Source organism: Helianthus annuus, chromosome 5 (genome assembly GCF_002127325.2).
Source record: "Helianthus annuus cultivar XRQ/B chromosome 5, HanXRQr2.0-SUNRISE, whole genome shotgun sequence".
Taxonomy (NCBI): domain Eukaryota; kingdom Viridiplantae; phylum Streptophyta; class Magnoliopsida; order Asterales; family Asteraceae; genus Helianthus; species Helianthus annuus.
In genome coordinates this window covers 54,467,887-54,488,713 of record NC_035437.2, presented here as the reverse complement: position 1 = coordinate 54,488,713, position 20,827 = coordinate 54,467,887, and the positions used below count along the sequence as shown (strand labels likewise).

Below are 20,827 nucleotides of genomic sequence, written 5' to 3'. Positions count from 1 at the left end.
CGTGCAGATACTAATGCCTGTGTCAGCTCACTCTTTACCATTCAAGGCACACTTGTCTATTACATTGAGCATATGTAAATCATAATTCCACTAAAAATATCCATCATCCTAGTCAGAGATGATGGATAATGCATAATTCACAACAGGGACCAAACAAAGATTTTGAATAATCAAAAGATGATTTCTTGTGATAGGGGAGCCTTCAAGCATTAAAAAAATGGGGAATTAGCCTATAATAATCCTAACTAGAGGTCATTGACCATTGCCAGTCCCACCTTTGAATATTCCCCCTACCAGTCCCACCTTTCACCTATTTTTCCTACACTGGTCCCCCGTTAAAAAAACTTAACGGAGTTTAGCTTTTTTTCCAAATTACAAACAGATTTTTTAAGGCTTTTGATTAGAACAACGATTCAAGTCCATTAATGTAAAACTTACCTCGAAATGGTGCTTCAAACGACTTGATTTTTGTTAATTGGAAATTTAAACACCCGAATTGAAACGTCGTTTTCATCGTTTGGAGCACCGTTTTGAGGTAAGTTTTACATCAATGGACACTGATCAAAAGCCGTAAAAAACTATAATTTAGAAAAAAAACATAACTCCATTAAGTTTTTTTAACGGGGGACCGATGTAGGAAAAATAGGTGAAAGGTGGGACTGGCGGAAGGAATATTTCAAGGTGAGACTGTCAATGGCCAATGACCTCTAGTTGAGATTATTAGAGGCCAATTCCCCTTAAAAAATTACAATTTTATTTTTGCACACAGAAGTTTCTTCAACAAATATAAAAGATGATGCCAAAGCAAACCATGACTCTTGAAGATAACTACTTTAGTCATTGTCATGTAGAGAGAGAGAGTAGGTTAAACATAGACGGAATAAAAAAAGTGAAAAACGAAAAAAACGCATAAAAGAAACCATAAAAATGCTACAAAAAGTTTTGAGAACATTGTTACTGGAAGTTGTAGACATTACCAGCCCAAAGAGTTCTTTGATTGCTGAACTTTGGCATTATATGAGGCTTCCATCTCTTCCTGCAAATATAGTGAATTGGTACTCTTCAGTATGATTGCAATATACAAATTAATAAAGTTCCCAAAATGCATTTTCTAATATGCCACACACTGTTGGTAACTTTCTGGTTTTACAGGTAGCTTAAAAAAGTGACGGGTCAACTTGACCCGTTACCCAACCCGCCTACGCCATCATTTTGCCACATGTACTATATGATATATAAAATACGTACCAATCCCTGTTCCGAAGTATAAATAGACAGTTGTCACAGTCATCTTTTGGACGAAAAACGAATCACATTACCTTACAAGATTTCAGCAACGGCTGCAAGAACGAATCTTTAAAATATCTGATGGGCTTCCCCATTGAAGTTCTATCCCATACTGACAAATCCACAAGCCATAAGAATATTAACACACGGTAATACTAATAAAAAAAATGGTCTGTTGAGGATAACATTTTGAGTCGGATGTATCATGCATGAAGCACAACCTTCATCCATGTTCCAAAACAAATGAGATCCATAAAACAGGTTTAATATAACCGTTCACTTGATTATAAAGCTTCAAACCTATAGAAAAAAAAAAAAAAGTAAAATAGCATACTGAATTGAATACTTATTATGATATTTTGAGTAGCATACCTTTCTCGCCTTCTGCTTGCAAGCCTCCGGTATTGATTTCTCTCAGAAGCTGAGATTCAACAAATAGGATCTTATTCCAAGTGGGAAAAAAACTACAACAGAAATAGTTTGCTAACAAATTTGATTACCTTGGAAAGTGTCGGCACGTTGGTAGGATCAAACTCATCACAAAGGTTTGGATTTATGGGAACACACACGCGACCTGGAAAAAAATAAGCATTTAAGCATAAAAATAAAATATAACTCATAAAAGTCAATTAATTTTTGTACGCGGTATCAAATACTAGTATACTACTAACCTGTTTTGGGGTGTACGCAAAAAGGCGACTTCAGCAAATGGTTCATGTGTTTTGAAACCTAAGATGTGAGCTCAAAAGAGTTTAGATATAACTTTATACGTACTTAATTGCACAAAGCCACAAAATTCCCAATTTCGATTATGCATAAGTAAACTATACGATAAAAAACATTATTAATACCAACTATCACAAAATAAAAATGTTAAAAAGACCAAGGTTTAAGGGAAAAAAGGCGGTAACTGTTGCATGGTGAAAATAAACAGATTACTGACCTCCATATCAATCCTAGGATAAGTGTAAGAAAAGACAATCTCCTCAACGCACCTACGAAGCCCAGGTGTCTGCCATGTTAAAGTAAAAGTGTAAAACAAAGATTACAGATGCATATAGGAGTGAATCGAATCCATGACATTTTATGAGTTATTCAATTGACTTTAGTTAACTATAATGAGCATACCTTTTTCCTGCCACACAGGTGTTTTAATTGCTCCCATCGCACAATATTTATATCGTTTGCATTAGAGCGCCTATTGCCTTGCCACTTACCTCTAAGCTCTGAGGCCACAGCTGCAAAATCGTTTCAAATGTTATAAACATTTCTTAGGAGTGATATATATAGTCTAGATTGCATACATTCATCAGAAATCATGTCCAGTATACTCTCATATCTCTCATCAGAAAGCAACTGTTGGCTACAAAGTATTTTCCTCTCGAAGTAGTCACTCAAAACATTATATGATCTCCTGCAGGAATGACACAGGGTGCAAAGAAATTTCAAGGTGGTTAAAAGTAAATAATTATTTAAAATATTATACAATTTTCGATACTTACACAAGAAAAGGATGAAGCGCAGAACCGACAAGAGAAACCTTTGATTTACTGTTACTGTTACCCTGTAGAGCAAAGAATGAGAATGAAGAATTTTATGATATAAAATTTTGCACAACTGAATGGTGTAGGAACAACTAAAAAACCTTGTACACGCGGAAATACTCTGCGACAGCCGACCTTTGTTCATTATTTAGCCTGAGATTCAAGATGGTAAAGTCAAGGTTTTACAAGACGTAATGATGCAAGCGTAGAAAAAATTAAACTATCATTTTACAAGTTTTGCAGCATCACCTTCTTGCTTTTGTATCACAAACCCAGCAATGGACCCCACGACGACCACTGTATACCCACAGAATATGATTGAATCCAAAATCATCTGAATTAATCAGACATGAAATTAATGTAAGCAGATATATTACGGTAAAATCATGGTTTTAAAAAACGGCTGAAGCATGCGCCTCGAGGCGCGCCTCAAGGCCAAAAAACGACTCTAAGGCGCGCCTCAGGGGGTTTCTAGTGTACATGCGCCTCAAAGAGGCTGAGGCGCTAAAAAGGCTGCGCCTCAGGGGTTTCTGATATTTGTTTTTTATGTTTTTGACTTTTTATGTCAATTTCAAGCAATTTATGTCTTTTTTATGTGTGTTTTTGATGAATTTGATGATGAAGTTAGTTAGTATTATTATTTGAGTAAACTGCCATTTTGGTCCCTGTGGTTTGGCCAGTTTTGCCACTTTAGTCCAAATCTCAAACTTATTACATCTGGGTCCCTGTGGTTTGCATTTTGTTGCCATTTTAGTCCAAAATTCAAAAACCCCAATTTTTCACTGTTGCAACCTGGTTTTTTGTCCTTTTCTGAAGAGGCATTTTGGTCATTTTACCTGCCCAACTACCCACCCCCACCCCACCCTCCTTTTCTTCTTTCTCCTTTTCTTCGTTCTCCTCTTCTGAATCGGAGCTTCTCTCTCTCTTCTCTCTCTCTCTATAGCACCACCACCGCCGCCACCTCCTCCCTCTCTCTCTCTTCTCTCTCTCTATAGCACCACCACCACCGCTAAAACCCTAATTTTTAAACATAGATGCCCGTAACAATTATGGTGTAGTGTGACGGAGAAGATGAACGGCGGAGATGAAGATGGTGATGACGTTGGTCGAAGTTGAACGGAAACACGATGAAGGGTCGGGAGATGGTTAACAATTGAAAGATGAAGAACATAGGAGAGCGGAGGTGACTGAACGGTGGTGTTTGTGGTGGTGACAGAGTGAAAACTTGCAGGTGGACGATGAAGGTGGTCGGAGATGATTGAGGTTTTACGGTGGTTGTCGGAGTATTGTGATTGCAGGTTGGTTGTTCACAGGTGAGGATCGGTGTGAAGTTCAGGTAGGTAATGATAGAGATGAATGATGTTGATGATGATATGGAGCAGGTGATGATGATGAGTGGATTTGATGCGATTAGTATCGATTCAGGTGCAGAAAGATGATGATTTAAGAATCAAGGTAAAGGTTTCAGTTATCAAATTAGTTTTCTGTTTCTTGATTTTAACGAATTTGGATTCATTTGAGATGGAAAGAGGCAGATAAAGGATTTGAATTATTTGTAAACCGGCCTTTTAATGAGGTTAATAGAAAGATGCAGGTCATGTGTTGTCTGAATTGTTTGATTTTAGGTTTAGATAAAGAGATAGAGAGGCGATGGAAAGAGAGTGAGGAGAGAAAGGGTTTTTTTTTTGTTGAAGATGATGAGGGTGGGGGTGGGTAGTTGGGCGGTGATTGCAGGGGGTGCGAGAGGGTGGTGGCAGGTGGTGGTGCTTGGCGGCGAGAAGGGGGTGGTGGGGTTGAAGATGATGATGATCAAGGGGTTGAGGTTGAAGATGATGATGATTTGGGGGTTTTTATATTTTGGGGTTTTTTATTAAATGAATTGCTTTAAATAAAACATAAATGACCAAAATACCCCTGCACTAAAGGACAAAATAGGCAGCTCTCAACAGTCAAAAAGGGGGTTTTTTGGATTTTGGACTAAAATGGCAACAAAATGCAAACCACAGGGACCCAGATGTAATAAGTTTGAGATTTGGACTAAAGTGGCAAAACTGGCCAAACCACAGGGACCAAAATGGCAGTTTACTCTTATTATTTTTATAAGATATACAATTTTATATTTATTTTTTTAATTCCGCCTCGAGGCTTACGCCTCGTGAGGCGAAGGGAAAACGCCTCGAAACTCGTTTCCGTTTTTTTAAACCTTGGGTAAAATTAATGAGACGTGGAATTAATGTAAGCTGATATACCTCTAAGTGCAGTATCAATCACTTTAATTGCAATGGTCATCAGAGGCCAGCAATCCAAACAAACATCTGCTCCAGAGCAGCAATATCTGACGTCATTGTAATCTGAAATATCCTGGAAAACAGAATGGTAAACAATGATTAATCATGTTAGATATCGGAAGATTTGCATTTAGACTATTAAATTTTAGCAATTCATTCATAAGCAAAACAATCTTACTATATCAAACACTAGCTCTTTTTCCACAGGAGTGAAAATATTGTCCCCGGATTGTGAGTACGCATGCCTCTTTGCAGGCTGTTCAAAAAACAAGAAAAATGTACCAATAAGCAAACAACACAAGTTCACTATTAATATATGGAAAATGATTTAGTTGGAGATGTAATAAGCAGGAAGCAAATAAACATTCAAATCATAATGGCTCACGATACATGCTGCACAAAAACTGAGTTCCTTCAGCAATAATTAAAATAATGATCTGTAAAATCTTACATCGACGCTATAAACGGGACCAATATCAATTTTGAATGGACAGTGATCTTTGATGGCTTTTTCCAGCTCCAGTGCAGTTTTGTAAGACTGAAACCGCATATATATATCATTTTCCAATGTAAAAGAATACTCTCTTCGTCCGAAATAAGATTGGTCACATGCAGGATGTTTCCCATCTGCATAAATAAACAATACAACCAGTCACTAAAAAATATTCACAATTTAAATAAGATTGCTTGTGAATCTTGAATCCAGATATACTGAAGCTCTTCTCATAAAATAAAAATAACTATGCAATACAACGAGTTCCTCAAGCTGGGACTGGATTTAAATAACAAGAATTTTTTGTAACGTGTGGAAAGGGAATAAAACTTTGTTTTGGTGTGATAAGTGGGTTACGGGTGGGTATCTTAAGAACCAATTTCCAGGCGTCTTTGACTGTATAAAGTCAAAAAAAGCCCTGATACAAGACTACTATAGGAGGACGCCGGAAGGAGGTGTGTGTTGGGATTTTGCGTGAAAGAAAGTTCCTCAGTCCAGTGTCGAAAGGGCCAAAATGGAGTTGGGTTTGGGCCAGTGAGGATGGGATCAAAGATTTCAATGTGAAAGAAGTGAAAAGGGACCTTAATCTCCAATGGATTGAGGCTGACCAGAATATGCAGTTTAGATGGAGCAAAATTGCGGTACCAAAGGTTAATTGTTCCGTGTTGCGTGCCATTATAGGAATGATCCCAACGGCTCATGCGTTGGCTGTGAGAAATGTTGTTTTGGGGGACGGGTTGTGTCCTCTTTGCAGCTGCCACAACAAACGGCGAATCATCTGCTTGTGACAGGTTCTTTTGCCGAGATGGTGTGGTGGGCTGCATGCGGTTGGGTCAGGGTTGCAGCCCTGGATTGAGGCTGACCAGAATATGCAGTTTAGAGGCTTTTTGGGTCAATAAAATGCTTCTTTGGCCGGAAAAAATAAAACTATGTAATGTGATTACCGTTTCCGTATGCCATCCATTTGGACATGTCAGCATGAGGGAAAAGCCATCCTGCCAAATATAAACATGCACATTAAGTCAAAAACTGATTATACAACCCTACTGATCAAGGTTACAGTTGTAAAAAAAATTATAAACCAAATGATCATATATTCGCTCATCTTAAATTTCCTTTTTTTCTTAATGTTTTTATCTCTGCAATAATAATGAAAATTCACTTTACAAACATCAAGAAATTGCATAAAAAGTTTGAGCAACAACAATGTTTTTGGTAATTAAGTTCAGGGGAAACAGACACCGCTAAAAGGGTTTATGAATAACTCTTAATCTCTTATTAAAGTACTAATTTCCCATAACATGCTAAAAGGGTTTATGAATAACTCTTATTAAAGTACTAATTGCCCATAACATGATATGGAAACATCATCTCCGACTAAGTTTTGATGAGTTTGATCATTGGGTGGAAAATTTCATATGCTATACATTTGTGATCATGGTTTTATTAAACACTTGAGGCGTGCGCCTCGAGGCGAAACGGCCAAAAAACGAGTCCGAGGCGCGCCTCATGGGGTTTTATTGTATTAGCGCCTCAGAGGGGCTGAAGTGCTAAGAAAGGATGTGCCTCAGGGGATTTTGATATTTGTTTGTGATGTTTTTGATTTTTTGTGTCAATTTCAAGCATTTCAAGTCTTTTTTATGTGTGTATTTGATGATTTGTGTCAATTTCAAGCATTTCAAGTCTTTTTTATATATAATTTTATATTTATTTGTTAGTACCGCCTCGGCCTTACGCCTTGTGAGGCGAAGGGAAAACGCCACAAAACTTGTTTCCGTTCTTTTAAACCTTGTTTGTGATTACTCACTCATTCAAACAAAAACAGATGCATTTCATTCTGATAGCCAAACAAACAAATTTCCATCTTCAATACTTTATGCAAGTTCTGACTCCTTTCATTGTCACTTTCGCAGCCACATTAAAACCTAGAGCAAATATAAAGATAACAAAACCTAGCTAAATTATCTCAATTTTACATCTGAAGTCGAACCACTTGCTTTCGAATACCAAGAAAGCAAATTAAAAAACATACAATGATAAAAAAAAAAATAATTGGACATAATATTTTTTTGAACAACTAAGTCACACATTGACCGAACCTACTATTAAATCTACACAAATGTCAACCATGGAACTACATCACTCAAACTTACACTATAAATATGTAATATTTTTTTTGAACTAACTCGCACACCGACCAAACCTAATCCTAAATGGCAAAATCTACACCAATGTCCACTATGGGGCTAGAACACTCAAACTTGTACATATTATTTTTGAAAGACTCACACACCGGGAGAACTACTTCTACATCTACACCAATGTCAACCATGAGACTAGAACACTCATATTTACACACAACTTACCAACTCAACCTACTCCTAAATCTACACCAACGTAGAGCATGAGACTAGAACACTCAAATTTGAAGATAATTATTTTTTAACTAACTCACACACCGTCAAAACCTACTCCTAAATCTAGATCAATCTTTACTAAAATCCATGATATGGCTACAGGCCCCTAGGTAAATATGCACAAAAATTAGGGGTGTGCACGGTTCGGTTTTTGGCAAAATCAAAACCGAAACCGAAATGTCGGTTTTCGGTTTTTCAAAACTGTTCGGTTTCGGTTTATTTTGGTATCGGTTTTTAGGTTCAGTTTTTTCGGTTATTTCGGTTACGGTTCTGTTATTTCGGTTTTCTGCTCACCCCTCAAAAATTGATACAATAAATCATAAATATTCCACAAATGCATAAATTTACAATAATGCATCAATAAATCACAAACAACTACCGTAATAAAGTTTAATCCTCTCAGGAAAAGCCTCTAATTCCTTGTCTTGGGGCTCAGGATCATCGATTAACATATCATCTCTTCCATTCCCTGCTTCTTCTTTCGTCATACTTTAACTGATAACTTTCTGCAAACCCTAACAACACCGTCAACGATTAGAAACACTAGATCTGTAACAAAAGCACGGAACGAAGAATCTGAAATGCGATTAATTTTAAAAACCCTAACATTATTACTACAAAAAAGGGAACAGTTGGATGTGTAAGGATCAAACGATATACAGCAACTAAGTAACTAATAGAATGAGGAGCGTACCTGAAACCGCTAGTTTTTAGGATCAGAAGTGTAGAGGCGGTGGAAGAATGGGTGTGAATTTTGGGAATTGGCGCCAATTGTGAAGGGGATAGGGTATACATACACCTTTTTGGCGGGAACTGGTTACATAAAATAACTTGTTACTTGAGGATTTTTGAGGCATCATCGTCATTTCTAAGGTGCAGGGCCAGGCAAGGCAGCACATACCCTGTGCTTGGTGGGCTACCTTACTAGGCCCATTATCTATGATGAAGGCCCAACTAGAGAGTTGTGGTTCAATGTCAACCGAACTAGAGAGAAAACGCAACTAATAATATTAATCTATATCAATATCTATTCTATCTATATCTATCTATACTATATAATAAAAGAAACCACTTTTGAGACACTTGTCATCCTCTCATTTAATTGATTAAAATTATTAATAATACTAATAATAATAATATTTAATCTAATCTAATACAAATTCTTATTATTAATAATATTTAACCAAATCTAATCCAATACAAATTCTTATTATTAATAATATTTAATCAAATCTAATAAGAATTTTTACGAAAAGATAAATTATTCCATAGTTTTACAAATAACAAAACTATAATTTCAAATATTCGTTATAAGACCAGATACAACTAATAATTTGGTTTATTTAGTTTTGAAATCACGAACCAACACAATATCAAAAATCCAATTTTTTATGTTCTAACTAACTTAATTACTGTAGAGATTTGTTGGTTGGTGAGTTTTGGTGCTTTGAAAAGTTCAACTTCTTCGATTAAACAATGATTATATTGTTAGTTTATTATTATATTATCTCTAAATAAATTAAAATAATCACAAAATCAATATTAATAAAGATTTCAAATAAATAATTTACTATTTTATTACTCCAATGGCTGCTTATTTGATTTTTAAATAACATGTTTGATCACTGTATATTCTTTTCAATAATCATCTCCACATAAATAACATGTTTGACCACTGTATCTTCTTTTCAATAATCATCTTCGCAATCATCATATCTATCGCATACCGAGTATAACAATTAGTTTTTTCAAATATAATTTTCTTTATTTGGTATATAAAATCATATTTATTCAAGCCGTGTAATACACGAGGGTTTTTAAAGATATAACTTTTTTTATTATTTGGTAAACAATATTACATTTATTCAACCCGTGTAATACATATGGTTTTAAAGTTATATTTATTCAACCCGTACAATATGGTTGTTTTATATATAACTTTTTATTACTTAATATATAAAAATGATATTTATTCAACCCATGCAATAATCACTACATTATAGTGCGATTTTCGTCAACAATCAATGATTCAAACACCCAACCAACGTGTTCTTCAACTTTTTTGAAGAAACCCAGTTTAATTTCATACAATATCTCATTTTTCCCGTGATTTTGAAGCGAATCACTCGATTCGTTCGATTCGATCGCTGAGAAGTGTTTCTAACATTCAAATTTCGTCAATCGTTGAAGAAATCTGAAGAAATCGACTTCGATCTATGTAAGAAATTTTTTAATTGCATTTTTACGATCTGGATTTTTGAATTGAGTCATTGCGTTTTACAAAGTAATGAAAAGACACCGTTTTTTTTTTTTTGTATTTTCAGTTTATTGGGTATTAGAAACAACACATTTTATTATGTTTTAAGTTCATTGCGTTTTAGGTAAAAACACATTTTATGTGTTTTTATTCCATTGAGTTTTAGAAAAAACACTTTCTTTTGTGTTTTTATCTATTGCATTTTAGGAAAACACATTTTTATGTGTTTTTTGGTCCAATGTGTTTTAGAAAAACACATTTTGAAGTGTTTTTAGTTCATTGCGTTTTAGGTAAAAACACATTTTTATGTGTTTTTAGTCCATTGCGTTTTAGAAAGAATACTTTCTTTTGTGTTTTTAGGCCATTGCGTTTTAGAAAAAAGACATTTTTATGTGTTTTTTGGTCCATTGCGTTTTAGGTAAAACGCATTTTTATGTGTTTTCAGTCCATTGCCTTTTAAAAAGAACACTTTCTTTTGTGTTTTTAGGCTATTGCGTTTTAGAAAAAAAGACATTTTTATGTGTTTTTTGGTCCATTGCGTTTTAGAACAAAGTCATTTTTTACGCTTTTTGTCCATTGCGTTTTACGCAACTGGGTTTTCGAAAATATAGCAATAGTATACTCGTTTTAAAGATAAAGAATGCTTGTTTTTTGGTGCAATTTTATAAAAAAAATAATGTCGTATGAAAGAGTTATTAACGTTTAAAAAATGGGGGGGGGATTGGAGGATAGAGAAACTAATGCTCTGGATTGACTAGAATGTCCCTACACAAACCCACACACCTCCTTTTTTTTTCTTCAATTTCACTCATTTAATCAGAGTCCTTGATTAAATCAATTGATTGTTAAGATTACTTCCTAGCCTTCCTAGCAAAAAAAAAAAAAAAAAAAAAACTTTCTATTATATCCTGACCTAATATAACAATTATCAAAGTTTGTTAACAACACCATATTACGTTAAATACAACTGAGTGTGTAATTCTAGCAATTGTTTATATAGTGTAGTTGGTAGTTGTTCTTTGTTGTTCCCCGCATAATGCCATTATTATGTACAATTGGGTGTGTAATTCAAGTTGAGTTTGTTATAACTTTGTTGTTTACATTACAAGTGCAAACCTCTTAAGAAGATGTTTATGATGCTTCTGTCCAAAGTGATGTCAAATTGTGGCCATTCAAGGTCACTTCAGGTGTGACTGAGTAGCCCATGACTGTTGTTAACTACAAAGGCGAGGAAAAAACCTTCGACGAAGTCTCATTTATGGTCTTTATTGAGATGAAAGAGATTGCTCGAATAAAAGGAAAACAAAAGTGCCAATTAGATCTATGTGTAATATTGTGAACCGGTGGGATGATTTGGATGATTTGGGCAATATACATTTGACATTTGACATTTTGAAAGTCAAATATAAAAAACAACACCAATCTTTTATGATTTTAAATTATCAGGTCAACGTAGATTGATATTTTTGGGATGTTCAATCTCTTGATTTTCTCACTTTTCTCCCTTATTCTTTATTTTACAAGTATTGAGTATTGTTATTAGTATGATCTCTTATAGCTAAGATTGATGATGATTTATTAGTAGATTTGTATCTGTTGTTGTAAGTGTATGTCTGTTTTGATGTATGATGGTGCAGGGCATCTGATTTTTTAAGGGAATTTGATGGTGTGTGTGTACAAACGAGAATGTCGTATAGCCCGGCTGCACAATTTTTCCTTTTCTTTGTTCAGTGGTCAGCCTATCACCTTGCGGGTGATCTTGGACTCTTGAGGATCATAATATTTCAGGTCAAATTTTCAATCCCGTTCTAGTATTTCTATTTCCAGTATAACAGCTAATAAAGTTTTCTTCTTGCACACCAGGTTTATGTTTATGATGATGGCACCACCACCATAACCACACACGAAAGGAAGGCGAGTGATGTATTACAAAATACATCCTTTATCGTGTATATTTTGTATAGTTTATCGGTATTTATAATCTAGTTTTATTTAGAATTACGTGCTATTGATCATAATTCAGTTTTCCAGGTCTCGATGAATAAAGTTGCTGAAAAAGGAGCAAAAACGAGCTGAAATGCTGAAACATCACATCCTGGAACAAGTCAAAAAGAGTTAGAATAATTCTTGAATGTTTTGGGGTTGGAAAGCTGAGTTTTGGACGAACATTCTGTGGAAATACGCCCGTGTCCTTCTCTTAGATGTTGACATCTTTAAGTTCATCATCACTAACATGCACTCCCCCTCAAATATTGACTCTTCCTGCATAAAACTCTACCACAAACATAAGATTTATGATAAACATTTAAGCATATAAACAAATACATCAATTCATTACTGATGAACCACTTTCAACTATATCATTTTTTCTTATCAAACCAACACGCTCTCCCAAACCATTTGTTCATCATGTTTAGCACTTGGAATTTTGAAAATCAGCTTTTCAATATCAGTTGTCGAAAATCTTTTGACTTTTCAAAATTTATGTTAAAACACACCAAAAATCTTTTTGGATTTTCTGTAAGAAAGTAAATGCAGAAATAAACTATATACAGATAATATTTTTGTGAGTTTGTGTAAGAGGATCATATCAGTTTTGAGACATATCACCAACACCGTTAAGCTTTAAACATATTAAGTTCTAAACAATTCACCTAGATTGTCAGTATACTGATCCACTTAAATTTTTACACAACTTTCAATTGATTCGAGATACGATGTTAATGTTTTAGATTCTTGAACTTATTCGTGTGTCCCACTACTTGAATATACTCCCGTATCCAGATCCCAATATTCAGTCTTACAGGTGAATATACCACAGATGATATCTGTAAAGGGGTAAAATGCGAGGGCCGTGAGAGCTCAGGTCGATACTTCCGTATACGCAGAGAGATGACGGCTTCGACTTTTGGTGGGTCCCTTTAGAGGATCTTTTGATTACAACAGCAGCGACTATCAATTTTATTGTTTCATCAGCTTGCTGAGGGCGATGCTATGTTTCAAGCATTTGCAGAAAGCATTATCCGGGGACTAGGTCAGTACTTCCATACAGCAGAAGTCCCGAGATAATACCCCAGATATCACTGAGTATAAAGACCTAGTATCTCAGAATAAGGGACCTTTCAAACAAGATTTCAGGGGTTACCTATATATTCAAGCAGTTTTGTTAACCCACAGAATAAGCAAGTTTGAAATTTAGGTTTATATCTCGACACAATCTACTAAATGTATAAAAACCTACTGACACATCCACAGTAAGATTGTTTATCACATTTTATCTATACATTTCTTTAGCATGTTGAGACAATCTACTGATGTACTGTCATTTCCTCTTTTTTCAACAAAACTCATTTTTGAATTTTATCATGTTTTTGGCTTTTTCAATTTTCTAATGTTTTTGGATTTTCCGAAATTTTCTACTCCCCCTAAAATGCAAACACATTAAAGAAAATTGAAAACAAACTAGACTCTAGATCCACTTAAAAACATGAAATGTAAAACAAACTGTACAACACCTGACAACCGATATCAAATCGCCATTCTTTCAGCATAAACAATCAGAACTCCCCCTATCACCAAACCATTTTCCCATTTAGATCTCAAAACACTTAAGTTTGTCTTAATCAAAATGGTTTTTCCGGAAAATAAGTTTGGTTGATTTTATCACTTGTAGGTTTATCAATAACAAGTTTGGGGATGTGGTTCATCATGTTGTCTTCCAACCAGTTGTAGGAAAATGCAAGTACAAATTAATGTCCTTGATTTACCATATGCAAGCAATGCACAATCAAATCTTCAAACTTCTTGTAAACAAACACAAACAAACCTTTTTACCATTTGTATGATTGACATTACCGAATAAATTTTCTCAAGAAAGATGCCGATTCCTGATCCACGATTACAAACTTGGGATCTCCGGCAAGTCAGGTTTTAGTCGAAGAAAATATCCACCCAAGCCTGACCAGCCTTGGGTTTCACCGAGTCACTATCACTCGGTTTCTTACCTTTCCTCTTCTTCTCATAAAATTCTTTAACCCCTTTGACTTTTCGGTCAATCATCTTTCCAAATATATGTTTTACCTTGGGGTTAAAGACCTTCTCAACATCAAATTGCTGTTTGTCATTATAAAATTGGTTAGAAATTTCAACTTTACCAATTTTCTTTTTATAATTTTCAGCCCGAAGTGATGGAAAATCCTCATCATTCACAATCGGAACTGATTTTTCACCTTTTAAAACAGCTTCACATTTTGAAACAATTTGTGGCTCATCTAACTTTGTGGAGTCAGATTCATCACCAGAAGATAGCTCCTCTGATTTTGACCTATCAGAATCACTGCTAGAGCTTTCAGCAGCTTTCTTAACAATCCATTTATGGTTGTCAGATTTAGCTCTCTTCTTGTAAAACTTGTTTGAACATTCACCAATTTCAAATGTAGAATTTTTAAACAACTTGGTTCTATCAATTGGTGGTTCAAACTCAACCACTTATTCTTTAAGTTTACGAGATACTCCCTGTTTTGATTGTATTGCCTTAGAACACTCTCTGGCAATATGTCCAACAGTGTTGCATTTGAAATAGGTTCTCGTGTCTTTCCTCTACTCAGCCATCTTCTTCATTTCATCTTTCTTCTTTGCAAGGAACTCATTGTTTGACTGTCTCCAGAAATCTTTCTTTTCTTCTTCATCTGTTGACGTGCCTGAAATAAATGTCATTTTAGATTTAAAATCACGAACGTATTTTTCATTTTTCTGTTTTTCTGTTGGAGTAAAACCAAGACCTTTCTTTTTTAAAATTACCGTTATGGTTTGATTTCTTTTGGAAACCAGAACCATAACCAGAACCGTAACTCTTTTTCTTGTTTAATCTTTGTTGTACTCTTGAGGTGTATTTTTTAGGTTTTGCATTAAGACATAAGTCTTTTATTTCAGAAATATTAATTTCTGTGAGTTTGAAAACCTTGTTTATCAGTTCAGTTTTGACACCTCTTATTGGAAATTCCTCATCAGAATATAATTTGTCAGAATTATTTAAAGTATAAGCAACTTTAAACGGTTCATCATCCAAATTAGATTTTGATAATAGGAATTCTCTATCATACACTATTTTGTCCTGTTTTTCTGTTTGACAAGGAGTGCTTGACCCAGACTTTGACTCTGACGCGAACTCCGACTTTGACTCCTCTATCTCATCGTTTTCTAACACATGATCCACAACTTTCTTCATCAATTGAGACTGTTGATCAGTGTCAGACGATGTAAACACGACATCAATACTATCTGGTAAGTTTACTGACGACTCCGACTCCCACTGTAAATTTGTTGCCTTTTTGACTCTTTCATCATTTGGATTTCTAGCCAGATATCCGTTTTCCAGCGGGGGTGGACACTTGTTGTAACTGACACCTTGTTTCTTACCAGATGGTGTCTTTTCAGTGTCTTTCTTCTTTTTGGTCTTTTTCACTGGAGTCTTTTCTTCAACCTTCTCTTTAGAAACTTTCTTTTCTTCAGTTACTTCATTGTCTTCAAATGCCTTCAAACTTTCAGCCAATGGATAAATCCTGTCAATGACATAAGACGAACATGAGTAACTTTTCAATAAACGATTAACTCTTTCAGTTTCAATTCTTTGAAGTTCAAGTTTCTGTTCGAGATCAGCATACTTCTCAATATAGTTGTTTACAACTTTTTGCTTGACCATGAAAGCTCCCTGAAGTATTTTCATTGTTGTAGCTTGCTCTTCACTAGTGTCGTTGTACATATTCATTGCCCTATTCAACACATCATATGATTCTTTCAATCTGTTCATGTTATGGATCAATGAACTGTTCTGTTTCTTTACAACTTCACAATTTTCACAAGTGATTGGACTCTTCTTTGCAATGGCTTCTTCATTAATCTCGAACTTTGGAGTTTCTTTCACTTTTCTTCTCACTACTGGTACTGTCTCATCATCGCTGCTAACCGGTGTTTTTACCTTTTTCTTTTTATTCTTTGCCTTCTCATCTTCACTGTCGCTTTCTTCTAACATCTTCAAATGTTTTGCCATCTGTTTAGCATAGTACTCAGTATCATCATCACTTTCATCTTCAACTTTGGCAACAAAAGCTGTGTAAGCTGTAGCTTGATCAGGAATATAATCATCCCATGTGAAATTTTCCCAGCTAAATCCCTCAGGTAATTTCTCATCATCTTGATCAATCAAACAAGCTTTTCCATCAGCTGAAACATATTTATCCCAGTTGAATGACTTCTTTTCTTCTTGATTAACCACACATGCTCTCTTTCCAGAATCTTCAATTATGGGTCTTCCATGTGCAGTTTGTGCCTGATGTTGATGTTGTTGAGATGGTTGTTGAGCAACTTGATGGTAGATGGCTTTCCGATAGTAATCATTGTTGTTGTTGAAAGGATTCTGAGCTCCACTTGCTTCACGGTTGGTACACTCTCTCTTGAAGTGACCTTTCTCTCTGCAACGAAAACAAGTGACTTTAGATTTATCAAAACCTAAAGTAGAAACATTAGCCTCATGAAGATCATCTCTCCCCGTGATCTGCTTAAATTTCTCAGCTCTCCTTAACACGCTTGCCAAACACCATTTTATGTCCATCAGTTCCATCTCTTCAGCATCTATCTGGTCGTAATCTTCCTTTGTTAGCATTGGATTCCCGATACGACCTGCAACAAAACAACTGTAAGATTCTAAAACCATTCCTAATAAAGACATATGGTTTTTAGCAACTTCCTCAGAATAATCTTGATCATTTTCAAGATTTAACACAATATTGCACTGAAGTTTTCTCCCATTTTTTGTTGCTGAAATATTCGGATCAAAAGATGGAAATGATGTGAAACTGGTTTTGCTGTTTGATCCTGATGATGAACTTCCAGGAGAATTCTTGGCGTTGTAAGCAGTTTCTATTTTTGGAGATAGATTTGTGGACTTCTCATTCACCCCTGCTTTATAGTACAACCCAATGTCCTGTTCTCCATCGAAATCTTTCATCCGAACAATCTTTCTTTGTTCCATTTCCTGAGCTTCCAACTTCTCAATAAATTTGCTCAAAGTTAACTCGCTAAAACCCTTTTTGTTCCTGAGCATCATCAGATATGCTCCCCAAGTTTCATGTGGTAACGCATCAGCAAGTTTTTCAATTAACTCTTCATTGTCTTTGTTGATGCTTAATCTCTTCATGTTCACCAATAAGTTGCAATATCTTTCAATGATTTGTTTTGTACTCTCATTCTTCAATCCTCTAAACAAATCAAACTCCTTTTTTAAAAGCGATTTTTTGTTCTTCACCATCTCCTGACTACCAACAAACTTTGAACGTAATGCTTTCCAGATAGAATATGAACTCCCGTTGTGTTGTAACAAGACCATAATATCTTCCTTCACAGCTTGTTGTAGCAGACTTAACATCATTTTCTCATTTTTATATTTCTTCTTGTCATCGGCACTCATGTCTTTTATCGCAACTTCCTCTTCGTCATCATTTAACGGTCTCACATACTTTGTTTCCACATACTCCCATGCATCTAGGTAATTCGCTTGTACCCAGTTCTCGAAACGACCTTCCCATCCTTTATATTCTTCAATATTCAATAGTGTGGGCGGTTTTTGCATTGTTCCCGTTTCGTTTTCGAGCATTGTGGTTTGAGCAATAGTGATCGGGGTAACTGGAGTAGCGAATGCGTTATAAAATTCCTCGTCCATTTTCAGATTTTAACAATTTTCTCACAACAGTCCTTAAAAGCGAAACTTTGTGTTCTCAAAAATAAAACTTATTTGATGTTCAAACGAGCGGAACCCTATTGTCAAATAAGTGAAACTACTGAGTTGTCCAAATAAGCGGAACTACTTGGACAAAAGAACGAAACTACAAGGTGATCACAAGAGCGGAACTGCTAAGTGTTCACAAGAGCGGAACCTCTTAAATTTTGGAGCGGAACCTCTGATATAGTGTAACAATAAGCGAAACTAGGATGTCTGAAGAGCGAAACCAGTAGGTTCGAATGAGCGAAACCTCTGAATTGTTCACTGGAGCGAAAGCTGATGGGTCAAATGAGCGAAACCACTCGTAATGTGTAGCTATGAGCGAAACTAATACATTCACACGAGAGAAACCACTTTGTTCGTAAAAGCGAAACTTATTCGGAACCAGTTTTAGGTCATTTTTAATTCGAATTTCAATGCCAAACTTTCAGGGATTTGTTTATGTCCAATTACGCACAATCTGTGAAATTTTGAGCTGATTTTGACCAGTGAAACTTTCTGAACTGAAGAAAGAAGGTGTAGAAGTAAGAAATTTCGATGAATTCCAGCTATTCTCTGCAGAACTCCTCCTCCTGAAGCTCTGATACCACTTGTAGGATCGTGTTTCGACTCGAACGAGTCGTTCAGAGGAGTTTTGATCAAATACAGATGCGGAAAATAAGTATCTGACTTAGGAATAGCTAGCAAATCACTTTAGACACCTCTTTGCATTGATTTATGACAGTTTACATCCAAATCTCAAACCGGCAGCACTTCAGTATGAGTTCCAAGACTGATTACATGTTCCGCTCAAATGACACCTATATATAGTCATTGAGGTTTCGCTCTAATGGACGTGACGTATGAGCGAAACCACCAATCTGACATAAAAGCGAAACTACTTGATACCAGATAAGCGAAACTACTTGGTGATGACCCTATGAGCGAAACCTATTACAAACACATATACAATATCTTGTTTTCTCGTATTACGTGCCCTGATCTAACACTCTAAAACTAAGACTCGATCCAAGACGAAGTCGACAGATGTAGTGCACCAACAAGCCTGACGAACCGTATCACTTAGCATGGGAGAGGTTTTAAACATTGCTCTCGCGTTGTTCCCAACATGGGCTGTCGGATTGGGCTTTAGTAGAAAAATTTTACAATGGTCTCACCCCTGAGTGCAAGGCCCGATTCGACACATCTGCAGGAGGCCACCTAATGGGAAAGAAAACTGTGGCTGACTGTAATGATCTCTTTGAGAGCTTCGCTCATGCTGATATAGATCATAGTGCTACCAGCAGGAATTCCAATCCTGTGATTACTTCCTCATCTTCTCGATGAGTGAACCAAGTCGTTTCAGACTCAAAGGTAGTATCTCAACTAGATTATATCACCAAAGAATTGCTAGAAATTAAGAAAAAAGGTCGATAGGTGTGAAGTTTGTAGAGGTGGACATGACACCATAGATTGCCCAACCCTTACCCTAGAACAGGTCGAGTATATAGCAGGTTAAAATAGGGGTCCAACTAACTCGTTCAACAATAGTAACTCTAATTGGCGTGCTAACAATTATCGCTCTTCAGGTAACCCCCTGGTTTTCCATCAGGTCAATACCAAAGCAGGGGGCCAGGTTTTTATTCTAGTGGGGGGTCGGGTCAAATAGGTCATTTTGCTAGTTCAGGTTCAGGAGGGCAGTTCAGAGGTGAGGGGTCAAACCAAGAGGTTCAACCTTGGAATGAGGGGTCAAATAGTAGTTTGTCTAGGATAGAGGACCTTCTCACCCAGCTAGTGGTTAAGGATCAAGCTACTCAACGTACCTTAGAAGAACACGCTACTTTCCTAAAGAATAACCATTTGAGTTTCCTAGATCTTCAAAGGAAAGTTGGGGATATTGCACGCCAGTTGCAAGAGCGACCTCCCGGTTAATTTTCGGGCAACACGAAGCCCAACCCATCTGGCTCTTTGAAGGCAATTTCGACCCGTAGTGGTAGGGTTTTAGGAGAGGTAGTGAGACCCGAGAGTGTTGAGATAGAAGATGAGGAACCCGTAGATGAAGAGGTTCAAATGGAGGCACCCGGTAAAGTGCAATCTAGGTTCATCCCAGTAAGTACTGCACACACCGGGGGGCCTTCAAGTGAGAAGAGTGTAGGAAAAAGGCCCATTCAAGTTGTTCCATCACCTAATGTTGATATTTCCCGTGCTCCATTCCCTTCCCGTCTTAAAAACCAAACCTATTCCAAAGAGTACGGGAAATTCTTAGAGATTTTTAAACAACTTATAATCAACCTTCCTTTCATAGAAGCCCTTCAATCAATGCCGAAATATGCAAAATTTTTAAAAGATCTTCTAAAACGTAAGGATAGGTTTCTAACATCCCCTTAGTGGAGGATGTTCCGCCGTAGTCTTGAACAAGGTCCCGGAAAAATTGACGGATCCGGGCCTTTTCACCATCCCATGCTTGTTTGGGAGTGATACCGAGTGTAGGGCCCTAGCCGATCTAGGAGCGAGTATAAACCTAATGCCATATTCCATGTATGAGAGGTTAGGACTAGGAGAGTTGTCCCCTACACGTATGTCTTTGTCTCTAGCCGATAGGTCAGTGAAATATCCACGTGGCATAATTGAAAACCTTCTAGTCAAAGTGGATAAATTCGTCTTTCCCGTAGACTTTGTCGTTCTTGATATGGAAGCCGACGAGAAGGTTCCTATCATTCTAGGACGCCCATTCTTGTGTACCGCCAAGGCTATCATCGATGTCTTTGACGGGAAAATCACACTC

General features: G+C 36.3%; 1 protein-coding gene across 3 annotated transcripts; it reads right to left on the bottom strand.

Annotated features, from left to right (window-relative positions):
• Positions 1-794: 794 nt before the first annotated feature.
• LOC110940326 (DNA primase small subunit) lies at positions 795-8,879 on the bottom strand. Of its 3 annotated transcripts, none has more exons than XM_022181882.2 (17): positions 8,724-8,878; positions 8,409-8,544; positions 6,557-6,607; positions 5,571-5,746; positions 5,298-5,375; positions 5,081-5,192; positions 3,081-3,165; positions 2,933-2,984; positions 2,790-2,851; positions 2,592-2,701; positions 2,416-2,525; positions 2,231-2,299; positions 1,959-2,016; positions 1,788-1,861; positions 1,660-1,708; positions 1,320-1,399; positions 795-1,036 (listed from the first exon to the last, which is right to left on the bottom strand). In XM_022181882.2, exons 2-17 carry the CDS (start codon positions 8,515-8,517, stop codon positions 974-976), a joined length of 1,338 nt encoding a protein of 445 aa, XP_022037574.1. In that variant the 5' UTR covers positions 8,518-8,544; positions 8,724-8,878; the 3' UTR covers positions 795-973. The 3 variants fall into 3 exon arrangements, with proteins under 3 accessions (XP_022037574.1, XP_022037575.1, XP_035846170.1); XM_022181883.2 differs by having other exon boundaries at positions 8,409-8,535; XM_035990277.1 differs by lacking the exon at positions 795-1,036 and adding an exon at positions 1,509-1,587 and having other exon boundaries at positions 8,724-8,879.
• Between the last annotated feature and the right edge of the window lie 11,948 nt (positions 8,880-20,827).

What these genes read in the sequence shown, in the direction of transcription:
- LOC110940326 (XM_022181882.2), bottom strand. Translation starts at nt 8,517, where the DNA reads ATGACGAAAGAAGAAGCAGGGAATGGAAGAGATGATATGTTAATCGAT. An exon ending in GTCCCGTTTATAGCGTCGAT is followed by an intron (nt 5,376 to 5,570) that starts GTAAGATTTTAC and finishes TTTTTTGAACAG; the next exon opens with CCTGCAAAGAGGCATGCGTA. An exon ending in GCGCTTCATCCTTTTCTTGT is followed by an intron (nt 2,702 to 2,789) that starts GTAAGTATCGAA and finishes TCATTCCTGCAG; the next exon opens with GAGATCATATAATGTTTTGA.